The 26,811-nt window shown below is 50.9% G+C and overlaps 1 protein-coding gene and 1 long non-coding RNA gene across 8 annotated transcripts in view; one reads left to right on the top strand and one right to left on the bottom strand.

Moving 5' to 3' along the window:
* The window catches only part of Hlcs (holocarboxylase synthetase), a 187,775-nt gene extending 163,188 nt beyond the window's left edge, over window positions 1-24,587 (bottom strand). For 3 of the 7 annotated variants that reach the window (XM_057764062.1, XM_057764064.1, XM_057764066.1), the window contains exon 1: window positions 24,298-24,587. In XM_057764062.1, the coding sequence (XP_057620045.1) occupies window positions 24,298-24,516 (219 nt within the window). In that variant the 5' untranslated portion in view covers window positions 24,517-24,587. Of the gene's footprint in view, window positions 1-300; window positions 901-11,196; window positions 11,247-24,035; window positions 24,050-24,297 lie in introns of those variants that run through there. The other 4 variants (XM_057764068.1, XM_057764067.1, XM_057764069.1 and 1 more) reach the window with 4 other exon arrangements.
* On the top strand, window positions 359-7,378 carry LOC130871010 (uncharacterized). The gene is made up of 3 exons (XR_009056808.1): window positions 359-468; window positions 4,729-4,914; window positions 7,084-7,378. It is a non-coding gene; the product is annotated as an uncharacterized LOC130871010 (long non-coding RNA).
* Window positions 24,588-26,811: the final 2,224 nt, after the last annotated feature.

The following is a 26,811-nucleotide window of genomic DNA, read 5'->3' as shown; positions in this document are numbered from 1 at the left end:
GTAGAAAGTACACTGTGAAGTCAGGTCTAGCCTGCAGCCGCCCTGTGCAAACGACCATGGCCCCCTTCCCAGTGGGGGGGGGGGGCTGCGCCATCATCCTCAGCACTGGACCAGAAGCCAGCCCACGGAAACGCTAGGTGCCAAGCGGGGTGTCCTGGGCATCCCCGCTCCCGCTGCAACAGACGCGGGAGGGGGCAGCTGGCCCGCGGCCGAGAGCGCACGGCAGGGCTTCCCGCGCCGGGTGCTGATGCAGATGCCGCCGCGCGCCCGCTCCACGCGGCGCCCCCGCCCGCCGCCCACCTGGCTCTCGCCGACGCAGAAGACGCGGCCGCCGCGGCTCAGGCACACGCGCGCGCCCCCGGGCTGCGCGGCGGCGCGGCAGAAGGTGAAGGAGCAGCGCGAGGCGCGCAGCCGCCGCACCGTGGCGAGCACCAAGGCGGCCGGCCGGCGCCCCCAGCGCGCCCACAGGTACAAGTAACATAGCGTGATGAGCATGGCCGGCGCCCGCCCGCCCGCCTGCACCGGCCCGCGCCCGGCCCCGCCCCGCCGGAAGCGAGCCTGGGGAGGGGTGGAGTGCGCGTGCGCTGCTGGAAGGGGGTGGGGGCTGAGGGCGAGGGCTGTAATGCTGAAAGGGGAAAGATGCAAGGGAAAGATGCGCTTGAGATGAGGGGGTACAGGCTAGGTAGGAGCTGGGGGCGCCAGAACCACCGAGAGGATGATGCGGATAAAAAGGGGATATGGATATGGAAAGGCCGGGCCGGGACTGAAGATGGCACTGGAAGAGAGGTTACTGTCTGTCTCAGGAGGCTGGCTGTTCCAGAAAGGGAAGGAGGGAGGGACAGGAGATTGGAGGTGTGCCCTAAAGATGGAGAGATCGAGACTGCACCACCAGAGGGAACTGGGGAGGTGACCAAAGCCGTGCTGGGAACTTAGACGGACAGGAGGAACCTTAAGGAACCTTGGTTCCCTGGAGGAACTATGGGAGGCCGCTCCGGGTGGAGGGAAAAGTTTGATGGGCGGGAGGGTGATAGTGGAGAGGGAGGGTTCAATGTGTGTGTGGGGGGGGAGGTGATGAAGAGGGAGAGTTTGATTGGGGAGGAGGAGGAGGATGGAGGGGAAGTTTGATGGGGGAGGGGTGCCTAACCTAATCAAGTCAAAGTCCGCCTTATGTCAACAGCCAATATTTGCTAACTATCTACACAAGTCATAGCGCCAACACAGCCTCTACCTGGCCCAGCTGGAAAATAGATGAGTCTATTTTATTAGACCTTGCTAAGCCTTCAGAAGTAGTGCCGGGGAAATTACATGAATTCATATGACACACCAAACAAGACAAATGGGGCATTCTCACGCATGTCTGTTGGCGGTTTACCCATCAGCTACGATTCCCAGTGGCCTTGTCACGGGGGAAACACAAGCGTCCCAGCCGCTTTCTCTCTCGAGCCTGTCACACACACCACAGCGCCTCTGAACAAAGCCCATCCAGGGCCTTGCTGCCTGACCCTTGCTCCTCCACTGTATATGGGTGGCATAATTAATAAGAACCACCAGGCGTGCCTCTTCCACGTCTTGCCTAATCCATGGATAGATTTTTATTTAAGTACACCAGCCACGAATCTGTTGGCTCACCCTGAGCAATGGGGGTGCATGCTTTTAATCCCAGCAGAGGCAGGCTGGTCTGAGGCCAGCCTGGTCTACAGAGCAAGCTCCAGGACAGCCAAGGCTACACAGAGAAACCCTGTCTGGAAACTCACAGATCCCCAGACTTTTCGTCAGATGCATAGCAACAATAGATTTAACAAGGGAGTCCAAAGACAAATGACTGGGCTCACATAAACAAGATACATATCTCTGGGAACAAGAAGACAAGACTATTAGGGACGGAAATGATGCAGCCTGCACTCCCCTCGGGGAACTAGTTCTGCGTGGCACTGGTTAACACCAAATCGTGTTTATGCTGGATAGTTTTATGTCAACTTGACACATAAGCCAGAGTCACTAGAGAGGAGAGAGCATCAACTGAGAAATGCCTTCATAGGACTGGGCTTGAGGCAAAATGTAGGGCAGTGGTTCTCACCTTACTAATGCTGCAACCCTTTAATACAGTTCCTCATGTCGTGGTGACCCCAGCCATGACATTATTTTTGTTGCTACTTCCTAACTGTAACTCTGCTACTGTTAAGAATTGCCATGTGAGCCGGGCGGTGGTGGCGCACGCCTTTAATCCCAGCACTCGGGAGGCAGAGGCAGGTGGATCTCTGTGAGTTCGAGACCAGCCTGGTCTACAAGAGCTAGTTCCAGGACAGGCTCCAAAACCACAGAGAAACCCTGTCTCGAAAAACCAAAAAGAGTTGCCATGTGATATCTGTGTTTTCTGATTGTCTTATGCAATCCTTCAAAGGGGTCATGACCCACAGGTTGAGAACCCCTGCTCTAGGGTATTTCTGAATGATTGATATGAGAGGACCCAGCCCACTGTGGGTGGTGCCATCCCTGGGCTGGTGGTCCTGGGTTCTTTAGAAAAGCAGGCTGAGCAAGACATGATGAACACGCCAGTAAGCAGCACCTTCCATGACCTCTGTGTCAGCTCCTGCTTGAGTTCCTGCCCTGACTTCCTTCATGATGGACTATGATGTCACGTCGGAGTGTAAGCCACATAAACCCTTTCTTCCCCAGCTTGCTTGGGTTGTGATGTTTCATTGCAGCAGTAGTGGCCCTAAGGAGTCTGCTTTCTGTTGCCGTCCTAAAACGCTGATAAAAGCATCTCGAGGGGAAAAGGATTTGTTTCAGCCTGCGTCACCAACGGAAGCCAGCGCTGGAGATTGAAACAATCCATGCTTACTGTTTGTGACCACGGCTTCCTCAGCTGCCTTTCTCACACAGTGCAGGCCCTCTTACCAGGGATGGCCCAGCCCACAGTGCCCTGCTACCACTGAGCTACGTCTCCGTTCTGATTTGTTTTTATTTTTAAATCTGTGTATTAAGAGAAAACACAGAGTTGACTAGAAATACTTCTCTGATGCCCAAATATAACAACATTAATTAAGACACCAAGAACACTGGGCCACCCAGATGCTCCAGCCTGATGACCCGAGTTCAGGCCCTGACACCCACATTGTGGAAGGAGAAAAACCAATTTTCACAGTTTGCCCTTTGACCTTCACACATATGCTGTTGCATATGTATACTCTTACTCTCTCTCTCTCTCTCTCTCTCTCTCTCTCTCTCTCTCTCTCTCACACACACACACACACACACACACACACAAAAGCTACCAAGAACACTAATTACAAAGGAAAAGGTAAATACACTAAAACTAAGCTCCCCAGGCTGTAGAAAGGGCTCTGCAGATAAGCGCACTGGCGGCTCCCAGGCCACCTAAGTTCAGTTCCCAGCACCCACCCTGTGGCTCACAGCTGTCTGTAACTGCAGCTCCCAGGGATCCAACGCCCTTTTCTGGCCTCTTTGGAAACCAGGCGTACACCTGATACACAGACATACGTATAAACAAAACACATATAGACATAAGATAAAACCTTTAAAAATAAATGTGAATTAAGACCCTCCCTATTAAAGAGGGACACACTCTGACATGAGAGGAGGAATCTAGAACACGAGTAATCAATAAAGGGTTCAGATCTGGAGTAAACAAAACGCCAAATTGTAAGACATGGTCAGGCGGAAAGGAGAGGATAGAAGATGCATGAGCACGTCACAGGCAGATGACTGGCAAGCTTGATGCTCAGCTCCCAGGCATTGGAGAATAGAGGGGCTGGTGGTAATCACCTGTAAGTTCCCGTCTGCCCCACTGCAGAAGGCACTGCGCTGACTTGCTACAGTCCCTGGCTTTCATGACCACATTTTCACCAGACAGTAGAAACCACTACTCAAGCAAAGGGATTTAACAGAGAGGACCAGCTGGAGCTTGTGAGGGTGCAGCATGGCCTCTGAGCAGGCCAGACACCTCTGCCTACAGACAGATGTGCAGTGCCGCCACTGAGAGCAGCTGTCTCTGCCACCAGGGGCAGGGGGCTGGGGGGGGGGGCTCAGGTCACGTGACGGAAACCAGAGCCCACTAGGCTTGCCTGAGGAAGGTGGAACACCAGAGGACCAAGACACCAGCAGAGGGAGGAGGAGGGATCCCTATGGCTAAAGCTCCCAGGAATCAGATGGCAGAGTCTCTGGGACCCAACAGGGAGAGGCAAGGGCAGGAGGTGTGGATGAGCGGCCAGCCTCTGTGCTTCCTGAAATGGCTCCTGGATCTTGTCAACAAAGTCCCGTTTCTAGTCCAGTGTTTATAGGAATTGTGGCCACCTTGACTCATACACTTAGTCCCAAGCCCTGGAACTAAGCAAGCAGCCATATTTAGAGGCCAAGTCCTTAAAGAGGTGATAAAGGTAACAGGCATATGAGTGGCTCCTAGTTCAGTAAGTGTGAACAGAGTTCTCATTGTTCTGGGGGATGCTCCCCCAGCCCCTGGCGTCCATATACGGAAAAGGTCTGGGATGTTCTGGTGGGAGCTCCACCAGCGCCCTCCCCCAGAGATGCTCGAGACCACTCCCACCGTGTATTTAAACTGCCCCCCAGAAAACAGAGGTGGGTTTTTGGTCTCTCTTCCCTGTCTCCTCTCTGGGGATATGGAAATCATCTGGGAGTGTTTGATCCATTAAACCTGGGCATTTTCTAATTCGGTTTGATTTGGTCTGATTTGGACTGCTGCGTTGGCAGGGAGGCTTATGGTGTGCAGAAGCTTTTCACGTACAAAGGACAGAGACATGCAGAGGACACGGAGAGACGCTTTTGACAAAACCAACCCTGGTCGCCCCGCCATCCTGACTTCTAGCTCCCACACCGTGTAGTACTTTTTTTACAGCAACCTTGGCAGAGATGCCACCCTTGAACCACCAGGCCTGGGTAAGTCTTTGCTCCACGCTCCAGCCCAGTATTCATTGTCTTCCTTAAAGATCCTGGCTTCAGTCATCCACCTCCCACCACCACTATGAAGCTGTCCTGTCCCAGGCTTCAGTGCCACATCGTCACCCTGTACCCCACATCGTCACCCTGCACCCCACATCGTCATCCCCACACCCCACATCGTCACCCCACACCCCACATCGTCACCCCGCACCCCCACATCGTCACCCCCGCACCCCACATCGCCATTCCCGCACCCACATCGTCACCCCCGCACCCCCACATCGTCACCTCACACCCCCACATCGTCACCCCGCACCCCACATCGTCACCCCGCACCCCACATCGTCACCCCCGCACCCCACATCGTCATCCCCGCATCCCACATCGTCACCTCACACCCCCACATCGTCACCCCGCACCCCACATCGTCACCCCCGCGCCCCACATCGTCATCCCTGCATCCCACATCATCACCCCACACCCCAGATCATCACCCCGCACCCCACATTGTCACCCCTACACCTCACATCACCCCTACACCTCATGTCACCCCTACACCCCACATCGTCACCCCACATCCCACATCGTCACCCCCACACCCCACATCATCACCCCGCACCCCACATTGTCACCCCGCACCCCACATCGTCACCCCACAGCACACATCGTCACCCCTACACCCCACATCGTCACCCCACACCCCACATCGTCATCCCACACCCCACATCGTCACCCCACACCCCACATCGTCACCGCTACACCCCACAATGTCACCCCCACACCCCACATTGTCACCCCACACCCCACATCGTCACCCCACACCCCCACATTGTCACCCAGCACCCCATATCATCACCCCGCACCACACATCGTCACCCCCGCACCTCACATAGTCACCCTTACACCTCCCATCGTCACCCCTGTACCCCACATTGTCACCCCACACCCCACATTGTCACCCTTACACCTCACATGGTCACCCCTGTACCCCACATCATCACCCTTACACCTCACATGGTCACCCCTGTACCCCACATCATCACCCCCATATCTCACATCATTACCCCCACACTCCACATCATCACCCCCACACCCGATGTCATCACTCCTACACCCCACATAGTCACCTCCACACCCCACATTGTCACCCCATACCCCACTTCGTCACCCCACACCTCTACACTTACACAGTAGGTTGATACTTCAGAGGCAACTTGAATAAAACCAGATGCATTTTTCTCCAAGTTACCTCTTGATTTCTACTCTGTTCTGTGCTCGCGGTAGCATATTCCCCGCCATGCTATCAACCAGAATTTGTCATTTTGGAGTCCTAACTTCCTCCTGCCCCATAACGTGTCTTTACACGTTGATGTTTGCCCCATGTTTAATCTTTCCACTCCGCTCCTAGAAATGAAAAGAATGGCCTCCTTGACAGTGCCCTTTGCCAGTTCCCACAACTGTGTTATCCAGCTAGACTGCATTTGACTTTCTGGGGACAAAGCTCGGAGCCTATTGGTCCCTGACCTCAGGGAACTCTGGCGTTCCGTCTGGCGTTCCCCACCAGAAGCCGCACGTACCTAGCCTAATCTCCCATGCATTCCCTCGCCACGCCACAGACACCTGTACCCCCCACGCGCCAGGCGCTGTGACAGTCATTCTATACATCTGGGTCTCCGTGTGCTTATGCTGTGGCTTGGTGCTGTTTGTCCCTGAGGGTTCCTGTGCTAGGGCAGCAGTTCTCAGCCTGGGGTCATGGCCCCTTGGGGGTGGAAAGATCCTTTTACAGGCGTCACCTAAGACCAAAAAACACAGGCATTTACATTGTGATTCATAACAGTTGCAAAATTACAGTTATGAAGTAGCAAGGAAAATAGTTGTATGGTGGGGGTCAGCACAACGTGAGGAACTGTATTAAAGGGTTGCATTATTAGGAAGGTTGAGAACCGCTGAGCCTGAAGCTTGGTCCCCAGTGCAGCAGTAATAGGAAGCAATGGAACTTAAGACAGGACCAGCAGCAGGCATGTTCAACCTTCTTACACTGTGACAGACATTTCCATCTGTGAGCTTCATACTTGAGAACTGGACAGTCAAGTTACCAGGAAAAAAATAGTCTCACAGTGTTGTCAATAAGGTTATGATTCTGTGATGGATGCTTTGCATTCCTAGCTGCCCTGTTCTCAGAATGTGATGCCGCAGAGCCATAGGTGTGCTTGCTCCTACACGTGACGTTTCCTTCCTGCTTCCTAAAGAACCCTGCAGAGGCCAGACTGACAGGGCTGCCTGACTTTGGCCTTCAGACTCCGAAACTGTGAACTGAATAAACTCTACTGACTCATCACCCGACGTCCAGCATTTGTTATACCAACAGGAAACAGAGAGGAATCGTGGCTGCAGCTACATGGGAGGCTAAGGTAGAGGAGTCACTTCAACCCAAAGGGTCAAGACCAGCCTGGGCACATAAGGAGACCCCTCCATCAAAAAATAAAATGATAAATACTCTGAAAACTGTCTCTTATGGCCATCTTCTTGAAGAGGAGAAAAGTGAAACTTATAATAACTCACCCAAGATCTCAAAACCAAGTGAGGACGCTAAGGTATGAATTGATGGCTTTCTGCTCCCTGGATAAGAGCCAGCTGAGAGCAAAGGATGTGTTACACATGGCAGCCCACAGCCAGGAGCCAAGACTTGTACCGTGGCTCAGGTGAATGCGCTTGTCACCCAAGCAGAAGGCCTGAGCTCAAAATCTGGAACTCATATGAAAGCCTGTACCCTAAGTTGTCCTCTGCCCATCACACGCATGCTGTGGCTTCATACTTGAGAACTGGACAGTCAAGTTACCAGGAAAAAAATAGTCTCACAGTGTTGTCAATAAGGTTATGATTCTGTGATGGATGCTTTGCATTCCTAGCTGCCCTGTTCTCAGAATGTGATGCCGCAGAGCCATAGGTGTGCTTGCTTCTACACGTGACATTTCCTTGCACACTGCATCATCACCAGCAAGATCCACACGGTAACCGAACAGACGGTTCAGGGACAGCCTTTGGACAGATCGAGGAACTGGGACTGTCCCTAACTTGGGCACATCCAGAAGCTGTGGGTGGGACTTATCACGGTCACCTGCAGACGCTCTGCTCTGGAAGTCCAAGTGCATGAAGTGAGGAGGAGGGGGCCTGGAGCGGGCTTCCTGTGTGGTAGCTGAGTGTCAGCAGCTCATTGCCCGCTGCAGGAACTTTCTGAAGTTGAAAATCAAGAGGCTCAGCAGCCAAGAGTGGCGGTTCGTGCCTGTGACCCTACTGTTCAGGAGACAGGGTGTCACTGTCCGTTTGAGGCCAGCCTTGGCTACATAGTAAGTGCCCAGGTGGTCTAGCATAGAATAAGACTCTGTCTGCCTCAATGCTAGGCACAGTTGTAGTGTGAACCACACACACACAAACACACACATATATATATATATACACACACATATATATCAATGCTATGGGGAAAACAGACTCACGGGGCTGGGACCAAGGGAGCAAGGACTGAACACATGCCACTTCACACTGCCTGATCCAGTCCCTTCACCACCCAAGGGACCGAGAGCGAGAGACCCTCTCCCTCACAAAGTTGTCATGTCCACAGATAAGCGCACACCCTAGGATTGGCAATGCCCCAGAAGCCATTGGCTAAAGGTATGAAAATCCCCACAACACACAGTGGTGTATGTCTCAGGAGAGGGGGTCCAGCCCAGACTACAAAGGGTGTTCCAGGCCAGCCTGAAACACACTGAGAAACTCAAAAGACAGGATAAGTCTGGCGGGATGGCTCAGTAGGCATAGTGGCTGGGATGAGAATGCCCCAAGGGCTCATATGTGTGAACCAAGTCATGAGGGACTAGAACTGTTTGAGAAGGACTAGGAGGATTAGGATTAGGGGGTATGGTCTTGTGGGGGGCAGGGGGAGCTGTGCCACCAGGTGTGAGCACTGAGGTTTCAAAGGCCTACAGGCCCAGACGGAGGTGCTGAAACTCTGCTGGTAAGCCACAACCTCATGGTGATACGCAGATTAATGGAGATGGGTTAAATTAATATGTAAGTGTTAGCCAATGAGAAGCTAGAGCTAATGGGCCAAGCAGTGTTTTAATTAATACAGTTTCCGTGTGGTTATTCTGGGGCTAAGGGGCCGGGAACTAACTAGTGGCCTCCTTACTACAGTGTGGAATCCTGGCTTGAATCCTAGAGCAGAATGAAAGGACGCTAATGGGAAGATGGGTGAAGTCTGGAGCCTACGGTTTAGCTTCATCTGTGACACTGACAGGATTGAGTTAGGGTTGATCAATCCATGGTTGTGTAAGATGTCAACATTGGTGGAAGCTGGGGAGAGGTGAGAAAGAACTCTCAGGACTATTTTTGCAACTCTTCTGTAAGTCTATCATGATTTCAGAATACATGTTAGAGCACGGCTTTCCCTCCATTTCATCAGACCTCCTCTTTCTGCCCGAAACAGTTACGTAGCTGTACGTGAGTTACTTTAACTCGCTCGGTTCCAGTGTTTCACCTATGAAAAATAATAATAGGGGAGGGAGGGAACGAATAGCTCACTGAAAACTATAATGAAGAAGGAGGGCACTGGTGGTGCACACCTTTAATCCCAGCACTCAGAAGGCAGTGGCAAGCAGAAGTTTAAAGCCAGCCTGGTCTACAAAGTGAGTTTCAGGACAACCAGGGCTACACAGAGAAACCCTGTCTTGAAAAAACAAAAATAAATGAAATGCAGGCCTGGCATGCTGATGGACACATGCAGTCTGCTACACAGGGTGCTGAGGCTGGAGGATCTGGCTTTGGAGGCCAGCCTGGACAACTGAGATAGGCTCTCATCCTGAGCCAGCAAGATGGTTTAATGGGTAAAGAGCTTGCTGTGCAGACCTAATGGCCTGAGTTCGTCCCCAGAACTCATCATATAAGGAAGGATAAGGGGTGAACGAACGCTACAAGGTTGCTCTGACTACACAGAATCCACCATGGATTGCATTCACCCATGTACATATTCTTAAAGAAAGAACACGGGCAGGAAAGATGACTTGGCAGTTAAGGAAGCACAATGCTCTTGCAGAGGACCCAGATTCCATTCCCAGCATCCACGCAGTGGCTCACAACCATCTGTAGCACCAGTTCCAAGGGATCAGCTGGCCTCTTCTGACCTCTGCAGACATGCATGCATCTGGCATGCACAGACATACATTCAGGGAAACACTCCTACACATAAAATAAAAATCGTTTAAAATAAATACTGCAAAAACAAAACAAAACAACAACAAAAACTCCCAACCTCAATTTTTCAAAGGAGGAACACAAGCTAGATAGGTTTCCAGGTGCCTCCCCCCAACATCCGCAGCCTGGGCGCTCAGTTGCCTCCCCTGCACCCCCAGCTCTGACTCTTGCCTCCCCCGCACACCCCCGACTCTGATCCCAACACAACTCGGTTTGCTAGGCATTTCCACATCCCTGGACCACCTGGCACCAGTAAATGCTCAACACAAGTTCCTGGAGCTAAAACTCCATCCCCGCCCCCCATGAGACACAACTGGCATCTCTTTTACCTTCTTGGCTTCTGGAAAGCGAAGTGCTCACCAAACTTTCTACACTACATGTAAATCCGCCTTCACCCAGCAGAGGAGAGTGGTCCTTTACAATCAGAGTATGCAGAAACCAGCGTCTGCATGGGAGAGGGAGGCCCCATCCAAAGAATCAGAGGGGGCCTGGGGGGGGGTGCGGCATGAACAGGACACACAGCTCCCAGATGAGCCCCCAGAGCCCATCCCTCACCCCCGTTCCCCCCACCCCACCCCTGTCCACCTTCCCTCCAGCATTCAAGGGTTTCCAAAGTCAAAACCCTTTCCGTGGATGGAGCTGAAAAAGGGTGAGCCCCACTCCCACCCCATCAGCAGGGGTGAGGTGTCCCCACAGTCATAAGCAGTAAACACCCTAGCAGAGAGAAGCCGGCTACGGAAGAGGTAGGGAACAGGATGCAGTTGGATTGAGCTGGCTTCCCACAGCCCTTTCCTAGCAGATTTTGGCCCTGGGGGGGAAAAAGATAGTATCCCGACCTGGTCAAGCAAAGCCAAAGGGCCCGCTGTGAAGAAATTATCCTCCACCCCCCCCCCCCCGTCTATAAATAACTCCCCCTTAGGGGGACAAACAGAAACACCAAAGCCAGGCTGGGCAAGCCGGCTAGCTCCTGGGGGACCAGAAAGGGAGTGGGTCCCCAGCCGGGAGCCACCTTCAGCTGGCAGCACTTACCTCTAAGGCCCGGCGTCCCCGGTCCCTCACGAGTGCTCCTGGCGCACGAGCAGCCCTAGGACCGGTAGCAGTCAGCCAAGTGCACCGGAGAGGGGCGGTGCGTCTTCACCAACCACAACGCAGGTGGCAGCCTCGTGAGCAGGAACCGACCACGGGAAAGGGCCAAATCCCTGCAGCCCCAGGTCCTGGCCACACCCCAGCCAGGCTCAGGCTACCTCTGGCCACTCTCGGCAGAAACCTCAGACACCGCCAGGGCCCGCTGCACACATGATCGCTCTCAGAAGTGTGGCCTGCCCCACAGCAGGGCGAAGAGTCCCTATTTGTCCTTTAGGGTTGCTGGTCTCAGAGGTCAAAATGTCACCTCCCTGTGGAAGCCTGCAGTACCCTAGCCCTGTGATGGATTGCTTGTGCACCCTCTGGGATGGACACTAGGGCAGTTTCCCAGGGAAATAATAAACCCTGTGAGAGAAAGACTGCCGATCAGTCCCTCTAGAGAAGTTACTCCTCCCTCCTCTCAGTTGACAGGGGAGGGGAGGTCTGATCTCTCAACACTTGTTCTCCACCTTCCCTTCTCACCTTAAGCATGGGGAGGCCTGAGAGGGTCTTGATTCTGACCTCTGAATCCTGAATCCTTCATTTTCAGGTCTACAGTTTCGAGAAGTCCCCACACACACCCCTTACGTTTCCAGACTCGAGAATTTTGTATGCTACTCCCACTGGGCACTGAAACTAGAGTGCCAGACACCCTGGGAACACTGCTGCTGCACGCACGCACACTCACGACGCACGCACAGGCACGCACAGGCACACACCTTCATGCTATTATTTTTAGACCCGGTCTTACTAGGTTGGCTGAGATAGCCATGAACCTTCACGGAGCCTCCTGTCTCAGCCTCCCGTTAGCTATGATTGCAGAACTGTGCAGCCAGGCTCTTGTACAACATATACCATTTATTCTGGGTGTGACACAGATTGGCAACTAATATTAACTAAAACACTCGGGGGGGGGGATAATGAGACAAGGAAGCATGCTGACCTCCAGGACCTTATGCTCCAGGAAAGTCTCCATGACTTCTGTCACTACTGGGGTACTCCGTGCCACTGAAGTTCAGGGGTAACCAGAATCAGCGTCCTCAAAACAGACAGTTCTCGGTGGCTACAAAAGTCCTCCATCCGAGGGTTCTGTGGTTTGCTCAACCCTTCTCCAGCACTTGCCCATCTCTTGCCAATGCCTGCTCACACAGTGCTGAGGAGAACAGTCCTCGCAACTGCTTAGAATACACACACCCTCATTAATGTTGATTGGTTTTTGTGCAAGTGCAAACGAGTGCAGACACTGTGGAGATCAGTGTGGCAAACCCTCAAAACACACAACAAAACCCACAGAAGTAGATTAGCCATATGGCCCAGCTATACCACTCCCGGACATAACCCAGGACTCTACTTCCTGCTCTAGAGACACAGGTTCACACATGTTCACGCATCCGTAAGGAACAATAGCGAGAACAGAGAAACTGGTTAGGTATCTGCCATCTGGGGAATGAATGACGAGGATGTGGCATATATACACAATGGAATTTATTCAGTGTAAAGAAAAATGGAATCTGCAGGTAACTGGACGGAGCTGGAAGACATTATACCGAGTGAGTAACCCAGACCCACGACAGACACCAAGTTCTCACTCACATGTGGATCTTAGCGACAGATTTTACATTTGTGTGCCCGGGGTACATCTAGACCAGGAAACTAGAAAGGGACCATTGGTGGGGACTGAATAAAGACCTTAAGTGGGGAGGGACAGTAGGATACAGGTGATGTGGAGGGGAGGACTGTGGGGAGGACAATAGAATACAGGTAATGAGGGGGGAGGATTGTGGGGAGGACAGTAGGATACAGGTGATATGGGGGGGGAGGACTGGGGAGGACAGTAGGATACAGGTGATGTGGAGGGGAGGACTGTGGGGAGGACAGTAGAATACAGGTGATGTGGAGGGGAGGACTGTGGGGAGGACAGTAGAATACAGGTGATGTGGAGGGGAGGACTGTGAGGAGGACAGTAGGATACAGGTGATGTGGAGGGGGGAGGACTGGGGAGGACAGTAGGATACAGGTGATGTGGAGGGGGGAGGACAGTGGGGAGGACAGTAGGATACAGGTGATGTGGAGGGGAGGACTGTGAGGAGGACAGTAGAATACAGGTGATGTGGAGGGGAGGACTGGGGAGGACAGTAGGATACAGGTGATGTGGAGGGGAGGACTGGGGAGGACAGTAGGATGCAGGTGATGTGGAGGGGAGGACTGTGGGGAGGACAGTAGGATACAGGTGATGTGGAGGGGAGGACTGTGGGGAGGACAGTAGGAACAGGTGATGTGGAGGGGAGGACTGGGGAGGACAGTAGGATGCAGGTGATGTGGAGGGGAGGACAGTGGGGAGGACAGTAGGATACAGGTGATGTGGAGGGGAGGACTGGGAGGACAGTAGGATACAGGTGATGTGGAGGGGAGGACTGGGAGGACAGTAGGATACAGGTGATGTGGAGGGGAGGACTGAGAGGACAGTAGGATGCAGGTGATGTGGAGGGGAGGACTGGGAGGACAGTAGGATGCAGGTGATGTGGAGGGGAGGACTGGGGAGGACAGTAGGATACAGGTGATGTGGGGGGGAGGACTGGGGAGGACAGTAGGATACAGGTGATGAGGGGGGAGGATTGTGGGGAGGACAGTAGGATGCAGGTGATGTGGAGGGGAGGACTGTGGGGAGGACAGTAGGATGCAGGTGATGTGGAGGGGAGGACAGTAGGATACAGGTAATGAGGGGGGAGGATTGTGGGGAGGACAGTAGGAACAGGTGATGTGGAGGGGAGGACAGTGGGGAGGACAGTAGGATGCAGGTGATGTGGAGGGGAGGACAGTAGGATACAGGTGATGTGGAGGGGAGGACTGTGAGGAAGGAGGTTTAGCTGGAGAGGGATGGAGAGGTAAAGCTGAGAAGGAGATAGGGAAACTAACGCTAAGGATATTAGGAAAACCCAGATGAAACCTATCGTTTTATGTGTACTCATTACTTTTCTCTTGCTGTGATAGAACATCATGTCTTTGACTCCAAGCATGAAGCAAACAAGTGGGTGAGACTATAATGACGTCTCAAAGCCCATCCCCACTTCATCCAGCAAGATCACACTTTTTAAACCTCCCAAAACAGCGCCACCATCTGGGCACCATGTGTTCAAATACATGAGCCTATGAGGGACATTTCTCATTCAAACCACCACAGTAAGCTTCCTCTGTGTATGTGTGTGTGTGTGTGTCTTCCTCCTGAAGTCATAGGTTGACAAATTAAAACCCCAGTGCCCGTTATGGAACACCTCCCTTTGAGGTCAGAAGTGTTCCAGAACCCCCAAAATAACACATGCTATTGCTGCTGTTCTTGACTGACCCTCAGAACTCGGTGGTAAGACCCTATTGCTGAAGACAACACACATAGTGGTCACCAGACACGGAGAAATCAGGTTTATTCCTGCTAGCTAGCTTTCACAGTGCTAGGAGGTGCTAAGGAGGCTGCATGGAGGAATTTCGTGAATGATCACCCCAGCGTCGAACCCTGCAATCTGTAATAATGAACAGCATGACAAGACATGCCCATGCAGGAACCAGTAGCTCAGATGTCATGAATGTGACTAACCACTTTCTGGCTGGAGTTAAGAAAGCCCATCTCCACAGGAGGAGACGCATGCCTGGTACTGTGACTCTCGCCCAGAAGCCACAGTTGAGAGCCCACAAGCCCCAGGAGCGAAGGTCTTGCCATCATCATGCTGAGTGGAAGCAGTATCAAGCCACCCTCCATTCTTCCTCTACACCCATAGATGGGAGCAGCCCCAGACCTCAGGGAAGCTTCCTTCTGCAGTGTGTGGCTGTTAACACAAAATTCACAGGTAGTCACAGTGTAGCGAGTAGGTGCAGTGCAGTGCTCTGTCACAAATGTGATGTCGACAACACACACGCACACACACACACACACACGCTCAAGTCTGAAGTATAATTACACACCGGACCTGAGAGATAATAGTAGTAATTAAGACTGCAATAAAACACTTGTGAGGAGCTGGAAAGATGACTCAGCAGTTAAAGGCACTGCCTGCTTTTTCAGATGACCCAGGTTCAATTCCCAATGCAAACATGGTGGTTCACAACCACGTAACTCCAGTTCCAGGGGACTCTTTGGCCTCTACAGGCACACAAGCGGTACACAGACATATATGTTGCCAAAATACATAAAATAAAAAATAAATAAATCTTTGAAAAGCAAACAAGAAACTGTGGCTGCAGCAGCTATGCAAGGAAACCTGGAATACTTGGAAGCAGCAACCAATAAAAGTGACATATGAATGTCACATACATGGTGACAGTGCGAAAGACAAAAGTGCACATGCTTCTGACATTGCACGCTCACACACGCCACACTTCCTCCAAAATATCAGCACTGACCCCATTCCCATTATCAGTGATTTTTGTTTTTAACACAATATCTTTAGGGCCTTCTCTCCGGTTCGGGTTAGAGATGTCTACTGATTTTCACAACTGCTTTGGAGACAGATGAATCTCTGTGCACAAAGCTTCACACTGTGGTGCTTGGGAAAATCTCATGGCAGTGCACCAGCTAATCACAAATACCTCATTGTCCAAGCTCTAAATTTAGGTCAGAGCAGGCCGTGGGATAGTGGCAGGAACGTTAATAACCTGAAGAGTCTGATGTAAGTTGGGGGTGGGGCCTTCCTAGTAATACAAGGCTCCTTTGCACAAAGCATGTGCCTGCGTACAGGGCACACGGCTATGTGCAGTACAGGGATCATGGCTGTGTGCACTACAGGGAGCACAGCTACACGCAGTACAGGGCACACAGCTATGTGCAGTAAAGGGAGCAAGGTTATGTGCAGTACAGGGAGCATGGCTATGTGCAGTACAGGGAGCACGGCTACATGCAGTACAGGGAGCACGGCTACATGCAGTACAGGGAACACAGCTATATGTGCAGTACAAGGATCACGGCTACACATGGTACAGGGAGCACGGCTAGGAACAGTACAAGGATCATGGCTACATGCAGTACAGGGAACACGGCTATATGTGCAGTACAAGGATCACGGCTACACATGGTACAGGGAGCACGGCTAGGAACAGTACAAGGATCATGGCTACATGCAGTACAGGGAACATGGCTATGCTCACACTCTGCATTCTCCTCCCAATGTTTGTAACCACCTTGCATTCCAATCAGCCCTTCTTACAGACCATAACAACATTTACACTTCTGCATTTGGTATTCACAATCTAGGCATTTACTTTAGAAATGGCAACAAAGGGAGAATATAATATTTTATTAAATGATTTTTCAATAGTGTTTCTCTGCAGCTTTGGCTGTCCTGGAAATTGTGTAGACCAGGCTGGCCTCAGACTCAGAGATCTGCCTGCCCCTGCCTCCCGAGTGCTGGGATTAAAGGCATGCACCACCACCGCCTGGCTGAGAAGTATCTTGAAAAGAGTAACGTTCTAAGTTGGGAATTTTTAAATGTTCAACATTGGGAACATGGTCTGCAAATGTTGGTACATCCAGCAGAGGCATGCAGAATAGTATAGACCGTTTTCTTTCCGGAATGATTTGAGATTAAGCCGCAGAAATCATAACCCTTCATCCACAAGCATTCAGGGTGCATTTCCTAAGAACGTTTCTCTTACTCAATCATGCTGCGGTAACTGATGTCAGATTTAAATTGCCCCACAGCTAACATCTGCCAGCTATAAGATTTTCCCAAGAATATCAGATTCTCCCCAAAGTCATGTTGTTAATTCTCACTTGGGCGGTAGGGAGGTGGGACATAAGGGGAGGGGAGTTAGGTCAGGAAAGTCATAAAACCATCAAGGATGGCCTTAGGCAGGGCTCAGGGGAGTTGGGTTAGCTCTTCTGGAGGTAGCTCTTCTATAGTGACCTTTCTCCTCTATATGATGACATTTCAGGTTATACATTTGGGGCAGTGAGGTCAGCTCCACCCTCAATGGCAATGCTGACTGCAATCACACTGTGTAGGTGTATCCAACAAATTCCTTCCTAGTCTTTATGAAACATTAACTGTGGGGTGACACTCTGAACCTGTAATACTCTTTATTCTTCAATTATCGTTTCCATCCAATGGTTGCCGCACCTGTGGATTGTTTGAACACAAGGCTGCTCGCTGAGCTGTTCCTTCAGCATTTCCTTGTGTACATTTGCTCTACTGTGAGTGGGGACCCCTCTACTGTGAGTGGGGACCGCTCTACTGTGACTGGGGACCCCTCTACTGTGAGTGGGGACCCCTCTACTGTGAGTGGGAACGGCTCTACTGTGAGTGGGGAAGGCTCTGCTATGAGTCGGGACCATCCCTTTTACCGTGTTCATCTGTTTGCTTTTAAGTTTCCTTTGCTTTTCACCTTCACCCATGAGTGGTGGACTTGGTTTTCTTTTTCCGTTCTGTTAAGGGGGCACTGTGGCATGTACAGGGAGCACTGAGGCATGTGGGGGGAGCACTAAGGCATGTGGGGGAGCACTGTGGTGTGTAGGTCCTGAGGTATGTGGATGTATCTGCACAGGGGGCACTGAGGAATGAGGGTGTGCCTGCACATAAGGGCACTGAGGTGTGGGGGAGCACTGAGGCATGTGAAGGGAGCATCGAGGCATGTGAAGGGAACACCGAGGCATGTGGAGGGAGCACTGAGGCATGTGAAGGGAGCACTGAGGCATGTGAAGGGAACACCGAGGCATGTGGAGGGAGCACTAGACATGTGGGGGAGCATTGACACATGTGTAGGGAGCACTGAGGAATGCAGAGGGAGCACTGAGGAATGTAGAGGGAGCACTGAGGCATGTGGGGGAGCACTGAGGCAGGTGAGGGAGCACTGAGGCATGTGGGTGTGCCTGCACATGGGGACACATACATGTGGAAGCCAATCCTCAATCATTCTCCACCTTACTCATTGAGACCGGATCTCTCAGTCAAACCCAGAGCTCAATGGTATGGCTACTCCTCCTAGCCATCTTGCTCGGGTGAGCCCCTGCCTCTGCCTTCAGAGGCTGGAGTGCGGAGGCTTCACTCACAGGCTTCATGGAGGACCTGGGGCTCTGAACCCCAGTTCTCGTCCTCGCACGGCAAATGCTTAGCCTCTGAGCACTCCCCAGGCCAGGTCTTTCCTCAGTGCTATTTTCAGTGTTACCGCCACTCAGCCTCATTCCCAGGCTGCACCAGGCTCAGCGTCTGGAAGCTCCACGCTCTTTTGGACTCTCGCCATCATTTCTTTGGGCATCACTGTGCTTTCTGGCAGGGCCCGTTCCTGACTCATCTCTTACTCTCCCTGAAGGAGGCATTTCTCCAAGGACCTCTGGCTCCTTTTCACAGACAATGATATTTAAAAACCAAGATATGGACCCAGGGAATGCCTTTGCTGTGGATGGCCCTGTTCCAGGCTCATAGAAATAGTTGTTTAAAAATAAATCCGAATGGCCAGGCGGTGGTAGTACACACCTTTAATCCCAGCACTTGGGAGGTAAGAGCAGGAGGATCTCTGTGAGTTCAAAGCCAGCCTGATCTACAAATCAAGTTCTAGGTCAGCCAGGGCTACACAGAGAAATCCTGTTTCAAAAAAAGAAAAAAGAAAGAAAGAGAAAATATAGATAAATAAAATAAAAAATAGATAAAAATAAGTAGATAGAGCAAAATGAAAAACCTTTCATTCCAGTCGGGCATGGTGGTGCACTCCTTTAGACCCAGCACTCAGGAGGCAGAGGCAGGCGGATCTCTGTGAGTTCAAGGCCAGCCTGGTCTACAGGACAGCTATGGTTGTTACACACACAAAAGTCCTGTCTCAAAAAACCAAACCAAACAAACAAAAAAAATCAAAACAAAAACCCCTTTCACTCCAATCCACAGGGTCCCCCTTTTCTCTGACTAGGGAGGACCCCAGTTCCCAACACTATATTTCAATTTAATGGTTTAATTAAACATGTAACACACATACACACAGATACTTTAAAAACTGCCTCATCAGACCATGGCCAACTACCAAGTTCAAGCCCCTCTGTAGCTCTGCTGCTTCATTTACATTCAGAGGCTGTGAACAGGTCCCCAGGAAAAGCTGTGTGTGCTGACTGAGAGAACTTCATGATTGTGGCGAGTTGGGAGGATACAGTTCAGAACCCAAAATCATCTGTCTTTATCTAAGGCTCTTCCTAGTCCCCTTAGCAGCCGTTTACCACCCGCCTGCTCGCCCTAATGTCCCTGTGACTATGGGTGGGGCCTTTGGAAGGCACTAGCTTTCAGAAACCCAGAAACTAAAATTACCAGGAGATAACAAGCTGAGACCTGGAGCAGAGACTCTCCACTCTGCAGCCTGCCCACGGGGGTCCCTGTCAAGGCAGTCCCTCAGCGTGCTGATCTGTGGCTGTCTCTTGTTCTGTGACTACGCTACAACATGAAACTGCTTCCACCGTGGAAATGCAGGGCGCCTCAACCCATGTTTTCAGGTCACACATATTCAGCTATGGCTCCTCTGGAACGAGAGCTTTCCTTGGCACCAGCAGTACTGACAACCACAGAGAAACCACGGTTTGCACTGCCTTCTCGAGGTAGGACAGTCCGCTTCTACCTTGGGTGCCGCTGTTCGGGCTGCCGTCTCACGGGGGTGAGATGAGGCTTCCTGGAGCTCACTCCCTCTGACTTGGTGCTGGCGCCTTGGTCTCCTGAGCAGGCTGCTGTACCGGACAGTTTCTGCTGCTCCTCTCTACAACAAAGCATTTGTCAGAGCCTCTGCTGGCACTCAGCCTCTTCCTCTCGCGTCAACTCTGTGCTTGCCTGTCTCCTCCTGCTCATGCAGTCTTGCTATTTTTAAAAATTCCATTCGTGTCTGACCATAAAGAACTGCAGGTAAGAGGCACTACCCCCTCCACATTTATGTTCCCCGCCCTGTAGTACTTCCTTACTATCACACCCAGCATCACTCAAGATGCCCGACATCTAAGATACCTTTGCTTCATCTCCACTGATTCCCCGAGGCACTGCAACTCTCCAATCTAGCCTCTACACCCATCACAAGATGAATAGACGATAAATATGGCAGGAGCCTGACATGCTCCAGTTCCAGGGGTTCTGGTGCCCTCTGCTGGCCACTGCAGGCACTGCACACATATGGTGCAGTTACATGCAGGTAACCACTCATACACATAAAAAAAATTATCTTTTTTAAAAAATGCAGAATTACCCATAGTGGCACATGCGCTTAGTTTAGCATTTTGGAGGCAGCAGGTAGGTCTTTGTGAGTCCAAGGTCAGTCTTGTCTAAATATCAAGTTAAGTTTCAGACCAGTCAAGGCTAAATAGAGAGACAATGCCCCCTCCTATCCCTGGCAAAAAGAAGGAAGAAGAGAAGAAGAAAGAAGAAAGGAAGGAAGGAAGGAAGGAAGGAAGGAAGGAAGGAAGGAAGGAAGGAAGGAAGGAAGGAAGGAAAGAAACAAGTTTTTTTTTTTTTTTTTTGAGACAGGATTTCTCTGTGTAGCCCTGGCTGTCCTAAAACTCACTCTGTAGACCAGGCTGGCCTTGAACTCTGAGATCTTCCTGCCTCTGCCTCCCAAGTTCTGGGATTAAAGGTGTGTGCTATCGCTTCCCAATTGCAAAAATATTATTAAATGATGTTTCCTATTTACAAGCAAGGGCATTTTCAAACAGAATATGAAGTTAATTCTACTTTGTTTACCTTTGATTTTTTTTTAAATGGTGTCTCATGCCTCACCCTGGTTGGCCTCTGACCTAGTTAGGTTTCTGTTGCTGTGATAAAATATCATAACTGTGGTGGTTTGAAATAAACTGGCCCCCATAGACTCATATATTTGAAAACGCTGTCCCCAGTTGGTGGAACTGTTTGGGAAGGATTAGGAGGTCTAGCCTTGTTGGAAAAGGACTTTGAAGTTTTAAAAGAATGGAGGGATCCCCAGTGTTTGCTCTTTTTCTCTCCCTTCTCCCTCCCTCCCTCTCTTTCTCTTTCTCTCTCTCTCCCTCCTTCCCTCTCCCCATCTTTCTTGCTCTGCCTCATAGTTGTGGATCGAAATGTGAACTCGCAGCTGTTTCTTCACTCTGCCATCATAGACTCTGACCCTAAAATGCTGCAAGACAAACTAAACGCTTTCTTTTATAAGTTACCTTGGCCATGTTTTATCACACAATAGAGACCAAAGACAAAGACAACTTAGGGAACCAAGGGTTTGCATCAGTTTACAACCTTCAGGTCACCCTACCACCGAGTAAAGTCGGGAAAGGGGCGGGAGCAGAAGCCATGAATGGGAGCTCCTTGCTGACTTGCTCTCCATGGAATGTTCAGTCCAGGACCACCCGCCTAGGGGTGGCACTGCCCACAGTGAGATGGGCCATCTCACACCAATCAAGATAATATCCACAGACTTGCTTACAGGCCAATCTTACGGGGGGGGGGGAGGCATCTTCTCAATTAAGGTCCCCTCTTCCCAGATATGTCTAGGTTTGTGTCCAGTACACAAAACCCAACAACCACAGCCTCCAAGGCGCTAAGGAGTCAAGGTTGACCCTGAACTTCAATTCTCTTGCTCCCACCTCCCAGGTGTTAGGAGTGTAGGCATGTTCATTTTCCTGGAACTAAATCTGCTTGTGTCTAAATTTATAGCCCTCGCTACAACACATCACTTAACAAAAACCAAAATAACAAATATTTACAGAGCAATCCCCATGCTTCTGGAGAAGTAGCTGACTACAAGCAGAAACAGAGAGGAGCTCCACCTTCCCAGGCCACCAGACAGCAGAACTGCTCAAAACAGTCACCCAAATAATCGGCTATTTTGAAAAATATTTTAGAACCGGAGAGACGTCTCAGCGGTTAAGAGCTGCTCTTCTGGAGGACCCGGGGTTTAATCCCCAGCACCCACATAGCAGCGCACAGGCCTGTAATTCCAGTTCCAGAGTAACAGACATCCTCTTCAGGCCGCCACAGGCACCAGGCACACAATTTCCAACCCTAGCACCCACATCAAAGCTGGGCACGGCCACCACACATGCACTTGTAACTGCTGCAGTGTGTGGGTGGAAGAAAGCAGAGAAAGGGAGATGGCTGGGACTTGCTGGCTGCCAGCCTAGGTCCAGATCAGAAAGGGACCCTATCTCAAGGGAAGGAGGCAGGAAGTGAGAGAGCAGGACACCAGACCCTTCTCTGGGTTCCTCAGGAGGACAGGCACCAGCACACATATGCTCAAACACACACAGAGACACACACACACTCACACAGACAACACGCATTTCAGACTTGCTTACAGAGTCTTCCCACAGTGATCTCCTAGGAGACAACGACCTAAATGAGTAAGAGTCAAAACCAGGTGATTTTTGTCTGGGCGGAGGAGACCAGATCCCACACTGAAGACAGAAAGGACCCTAATGGATGTTCTAAGTTGTGCTGAAAAACGTCAGGAGGTGAACTCTTCCAAGATTCCTGTTTTTCATCTCAATTCACTGTGAGGACACGTCCACACAGGCTTCGGAAAAGCTGGGTGAGCCTCATCTTCAGTTACAATGACAACTGAGAACTCCAGGCAACTGAATTCAAAATTCCTCTGGCAACATCTCTACAAATTCTAATGTTTATATCTACAAAAAAATAAAAGCCTGAGATATTTGGAGTTTACTTTGGTTTGTTTTTTTTAAATAATAAAAGAAATGATTTAGAGAAACTAGGTGAGGATAATGACATCACTCTCGTTGACAGTGATTTGTTATAAATATTGCTTATCCAAACCCCTGCTTTACTTGAACAAAGTCTCCATATTTGAAGAGACTAACCTTTCACTCACTATCTCTCACTTTCCGTATAATTATTTTCTTTAGTGGGGGTATTGAACCTAGTCCGAGGCCCGCTAGACAAGTCCTCCTCCACAGTTACATCTCTACCGCAGTATAATTTGGCTAGAGATAAATCCCAGGTTTTGAAATGGCAAACTTTCTTTAAATCTTCCTCCATTCTTTCATTTAAAATACTCGAAATTTTTACTAGTTCCCCTTCTCACACAAAAATTACAATCATACAGCATCCGTGTATGTCCAGCTTTCCTCCATTTACCAGCGGAATCTAAAAAGTAGTCTATGTCAAATGACATTTTTTTTTCTAAACAACCAAATTGTGCTGCATTGCGGACTCATCCAGCCAATCGCAGACGTGCTGGCACCGACGCTGTGTGCAGAGCTCTGCCCCTGCAGGTGACTGCACTGAGTAACCAGATCCACACACTTCCCCACAGCGTTAGTTTCTAAAGGGTAAAATCGAGAGCGGGTAAGTAGATACAGGACAGATGCATACGAAGTGTGCTGGACACCAAAATTCGCTTTGCCGGAGCAACTCCATCTTGCATCCGCACCGATGTCTGAGCCTGTTTCCCCACAGCCTATCCGTGCCCCACGGGCGTGGTGAAGCGACAGCGCTGTGCTGCCCCTCTTGGGAGAGAACTGCTAGCAGAAATCGGGCATTATGTCATTCTTGGGAGACACTGAGTATCTTTCCGGCTAGCAGAAATCGGGCATTACGTCATTCTTGGGAGATATACTGAGTATCTTTCCAGGTAGCAGAAATCGGCCTTTACGTCATTTGACGCGCGTCCCCGGTTCCGCCCATCTCTTTAAATTGACTAACCCTCAATCTTCGAGACCCATTTGCGCATTAGGGACACTAATCCTTCATCTCTGATGTATGCTGAAAATGGTTTCTGATCATGTACCAGTTGTCTTTCACATTACTTAAGACTTTTCTCACCCTGTGCAGCAGCGACTTCCGGCCCCGCGGCTTCGCGCGCGCCCGCGCGCAGCGGGGACGGACAAGGTCCCCGGATGTGGCCCCATGGGAAGCCCCGCCCCTGTCGCGCGGAAGCCGGATTTCCACTGCTGTGGGCGGTGGCCGTGACCTACGCACACGGCTGCGGTGCCCGGGCGACATCCCGGCTAGGCTCGCCTGCCCGTCGAGCGGCCTCAGCCCGCCGGCGAGCCCTTGACAGCCGCGGGCGCGGCGCCCCGCTTACCTCGAAGCCCAGGGCTCGGCCGGATGCTCCGCATGGTGGTCGCGCTGAGACCCCGCTGCGCCCCCTGGCGGCAGCCGCGAGCATCGCGCGGGAGTGCGCACTGCGCAAAACTGCGTGTACCTCGGGGACGCGCGACCCGGCTGCAGTATCCTGCCCCGCACCCTGCAGCTGCAGTCTGCCTCCGTAGCGCCCCACACCCCGCCGAGCCAGGCTGGCCATGCTCGCTGCACCGTTTGCTTCCGGGTACCCTTCCCGCGGCGGCGCCTTTTTCTAGCGCCGGAAGACAGTTGCTCAGTTTCCCCACACCCGGTCTAGCAGTTCTGTTCCTCATCCAACCCCCGCGTCATCCGGTCCCAGCTGTTGCAGTTGGGAAAGCCTGCTCCACTTCAGATGGCAGCCCCAAGTGGGTGTCTAAGCACTCTCATTTCTGCCCATCCAGTCGGATTTGGTTGGTGCCCAAATGAGACGCTCCCCTCCCCCAGGCTTAAGCAGATCCCTAGAACAGCACTCAAAACTGTTTCCACTCCTTGAACACATCACCCCCTTTCGCCTGAGAACTTTTCTCCAGAACCCTGAATGTATAGGTATATAAAGTAGTTCCACAAATCAAGCATTTACCAGCCATAAATTGCAAGGTAGTTCTATGACATACTTGTAATTTTATCGTATACTAAAGATGACAGCGGTTCTGCACACAGCTTACAGGCTTCCCGCTAGTCCAACAATGGTTGTCTCCCCATGGGAAGGTCAAGGATTGGTAGTTCAGTTCAGTGACGTCTCAGTGGGTCTTCAGTCTACACTGGAATCCTGAAGAAGGGTCTAATACCAGTAAAGGAATGTCTCAGCAGCAGGATAGATAAACGCGCTAGCCAGGGGGCAAGCAGGCAGAAAGCCATTCTCCCAAGGCCTTTTATACGGGCTATTATCATAAAGTGCGGCCCAGATTTAGGGTAGGTCTTCTGACCTCAAATGATCCAGACTTAAAGTTCAAATTCTCACCTCAAAAAAGCCAGCCAATAGCCGGACGGCGGTGCACACACTTTTAATCACTTTTAATCCCAGCACTCAGGAGGCAGAGGTAGGCAGATCTCTGAGTTCAAGGTCAGCCTGGTCTACAAGAGCTAGTTCCAGGACAGGCTCCAAAGCTACAACAAAAACTTGTACAAAAAAAATCAAACAAACAAAAAGCCAACCAACAAAATCTTTCACAGGTGTGCCCTGCATTGGTTTTAATTGATCACACAAACAAGAAAAGTGAGTGGCACTGTCCTGCACTGAAGAAGCCCCAGGGTTGGCCTACCTTTCTCCATCCAAGTGAGAGCTGAGATCTGTGAAGAGGTTCTCAACAGATATGGAATCCAGCAACCCCTTGACTTTGGAATTCCCAGCCTTCACAATTAAGAGAATAAATTCTAGACCATAAACCACCCAGTATACAGTGTTGAGACAGAGTGAGCACAGACTTCCCTCTCCCTCCCTCCCTCCCTCCCTCCCTCCCTCCCTCCCTCCCTCCCTCTCTCTCTCTCTCTCTCTCTCTCTCTCTCTCTCACACACACACACACATACTTGTACACACATATAGAGATACATACAGATGTACACACATATACACTCAGTATACAGTGCTGAGACAGAGTGAGCACAGACTCCCCTCACACACAAACACACACACACACTTGTACACACATATAGAGAGATATACAGATATATACACTCAGTATACAGTGCTGAGACAGAGTGAGCACAGACTCCCCTCACACACACACACACACACACACACTTGTACACACATATAGAGAGATATACAGATATATACACTCAGTATACAGTGCTGAGACAGAGTGAGCACAGGCTACACACACACACACACTTGTACACACATATAGAGAGATATACAGATATATACACTCAGTATACAGTGCTGAGACAGAGTGAGCACAGGCTACACACACACACTTGTACACACATATAGAGAGATATACAGATATATACACTCAGTATACAGTGCTGAGACAGAGTGAGCACAGACTCCCCTCACACACACACACACACACTTGTACACACATATAGAGATATATACAGATATATACACCCAGTATACAGTGCTGAGACAGAGTGAGCACAGGCTACACACACACACACACACTTGTACACACATATAGAGAAATATACAGATATATACACTCAGTATACAGTGCTGAGACAGAGTGAGCACAGACTTCCCTCTCCCTCTCTCTCTCCCTCCCTCCCTCCCTCTCTCTCTCTCTCTCTCACACACACACACACACACATACTTGTACACACATATAGAGATACATACAGATGTACACACATATACACCCAGTATACAGTGCTGAGACAGAGTGAGCACAGACTCCCCTCACACGCACACACACACACACACGCACACACACACACACACTGCTTCTCGGAACATGACACGGAAATGCCATCTTGGGTCACAAGGACAGCAGCTGCACTTTCCCAAGACAGCTTAAGAAGACAGAACAAACC

This window comes from Chionomys nivalis, chromosome 3 (genome assembly GCF_950005125.1).
Source record: "Chionomys nivalis chromosome 3, mChiNiv1.1, whole genome shotgun sequence".
NCBI lineage: Eukaryota > Metazoa > Chordata > Mammalia > Rodentia > Cricetidae > Chionomys > Chionomys nivalis.
This window is presented reverse-complemented; position numbering and strand designations above follow the sequence as displayed.